The sequence below is a fragment of the Mandrillus leucophaeus genome, unplaced genomic scaffold (genome assembly GCF_000951045.1).
Source record: "Mandrillus leucophaeus isolate KB7577 unplaced genomic scaffold, Mleu.le_1.0 Scaffold46, whole genome shotgun sequence".
In the NCBI taxonomy this organism is placed as follows: Eukaryota; Metazoa; Chordata; class Mammalia; order Primates; family Cercopithecidae; genus Mandrillus; species Mandrillus leucophaeus.
Window position 1 is genome coordinate 1,747,513 of NW_012104920.1, and position 1,827 is coordinate 1,749,339.

The 1,827-nt window shown below is 61.5% G+C and overlaps 1 protein-coding gene across 1 annotated transcript in view; it reads left to right on the forward strand.

Moving 5' to 3' along the window:
• ASGR1 (asialoglycoprotein receptor 1) overlaps positions 1-1,827 on the forward strand; it is a 6,862-nt gene that overhangs the window by 630 nt on the left and 4,405 nt on the right. The window contains exons 2-4 of the mRNA XM_011994630.1: positions 147-241; positions 1,448-1,564; positions 1,703-1,798. Of these exons, the coding sequence (XP_011850020.1) occupies positions 172-241; positions 1,448-1,564; positions 1,703-1,798 (283 nt within the window). The 5' untranslated portion in view covers positions 147-171. The remainder of the gene's footprint in view (positions 1-146; positions 242-1,447; positions 1,565-1,702; positions 1,799-1,827) is intronic.

The following is a 1,827-nucleotide window of genomic DNA, read 5'->3' on the forward strand; positions in this document are numbered from 1 at the left end:
AAAAAAAAAAAAAAAAAGGAGAGAGAAAGAAAGAAGAAAGGTCTCCATGGAGCCGTCAATCAGATGGGAGTAAAAAGATGGGCCCCTCATTCCAGCTCTAGCCCTGGTGAGCCCCCACCTCAGCCCCAGCCTCAGCCTTGACTCAGTCCCAGCTCCAGCACCAGCCCCATCATGACCAAGGAGTATCAGGACCTGCAGCATCTGGACAATGAGGAGAGTGACCACCATCAGCTCGGAAAAGGTGAGGGCCGCCTTGCCCTGCCTCTGCAAGGCGAGAATTTGGCGGTTCTCCACCCCCCAGCCACAGCTCCTACTCTTGCCCGTGAGCCTGGCTCTCTCTCTGCGTCTGTCTCCCTCTCCCAACACTGAGAAAAGCGTCGGAGCTGCCCCTCTCAAGAGAGGGGCAGAGTGTGGAGTTGGAGTCCCTTTCTTGGTGACAGCTGCCCAAAGCTTTCCTGTGCCTCCTGGCACTCGGGGGTGGACCCAGGGGGTGTGGGAACAGCTGGAAGTTGGAGAGATGAGGTCACTGTTGGCTTTCTATGACGAAGTCAGACCCCTCTTCCTTTCCCCTTCCAACACCACCCAGGGAGCCCTGGTCGTGCGTGCGTGTGTGTGTGCGCGTGTGTGCGTGTGCGCGTGCCTGTGTGTGTCAGTGATCAGGTTGGTGAAGTGGGCAAAGGTTTCTGCGAAGGGTCTGAAGATTCTGTGCGGGGGATGAGGGATCTCTGACCTGTGGGAGAACGACACCCTCTTGCTTCAAAAGCAAATTCCCCTTGACCCATTTCTTTGTCCTCCGAGCAGGCACTTGTTTAGGCTGGGCAAGGCTGGAGTTCTTGGGGGATGGGGTGCAGCGCGTTTTGACGGAAGGAGGGTCCGCAGCGGAGGAGAGAGGCCAGGGAGAGCCCCGGGAGGGCCCCCCACCCTCCAACTCTCAGGACACAGGGCTAACGTGTCTCTTCCCCCTGCTGGGTGGAAGACTTGAGGGCCTGAAGGGCAGCTATTGCACCTTCTCTCCCTGCGCGCAGCCAAAGACGAGTGGAATTCACGGACAGAGAAAGACACCTCCCGCCTTTTCCCACTTTCAGGGGAAGCAGCAGCGGCTCCGAGGCGCGGGGCACTCACTCGCGTTGCAAGGCGCGGGAGGAGGGGGTGGACTGAGGCTCCTGGATTGGCTGCAGTGACGCAGTCATGCCATTAGGTGTCAGCAAAAGCTCAGGGCCTCGGTGGGATGGGGCGGCTCAGCGCTTAGCCCCCCTCCCCAGCCCTCTTTTCTCCCCGATTTCCAGTTGCCTCTGGCCCTGCAGGGTCGCCCACCGCCCGCATTTTTTCATGTGCATGGTTCCTCCTAGACTACTAGGGCCGCCTTAGCTTGTTCCCCTTTCAGGACCCCGGAGCTGTGCCAGGCTCCCCTCTGTCCCCGCGCTCCTGACACCCCCTCCTCTCGCAGGGCCACCTCCTCCGCAGTCCCTCCTGCGGCGTCTCTGCTCCGGCCCTCGCCTCCTCCTGCTCTCCCTGGGCCTCAGCCTCCTGCTGCTGGTGGTTGTCTGTGTGATCGGATCCCAAAGTGGGTGCCCCAGGGGTGGGCAGGGAAGGGGGCAACACTGGGGGGTGTTGACGGGGTACCGTGGCGAAGGAGTGGTGGGTGCGGTGGTGGTGGACACAGCGCTCCCATTTTGTTCTCTCTGCACCCTCTCCTGGCCAGACGCCCAGCTGCAGCGGGAGCTGCGGGGCCTGAGAGAGACGTTCAGCAACTTCACAGCGAGCACCGAGGCCCAGGTCAAGGGCTTGAGCACCCAGGGTGAGGGCGCTGAGGCGGGGCTGGGGCTG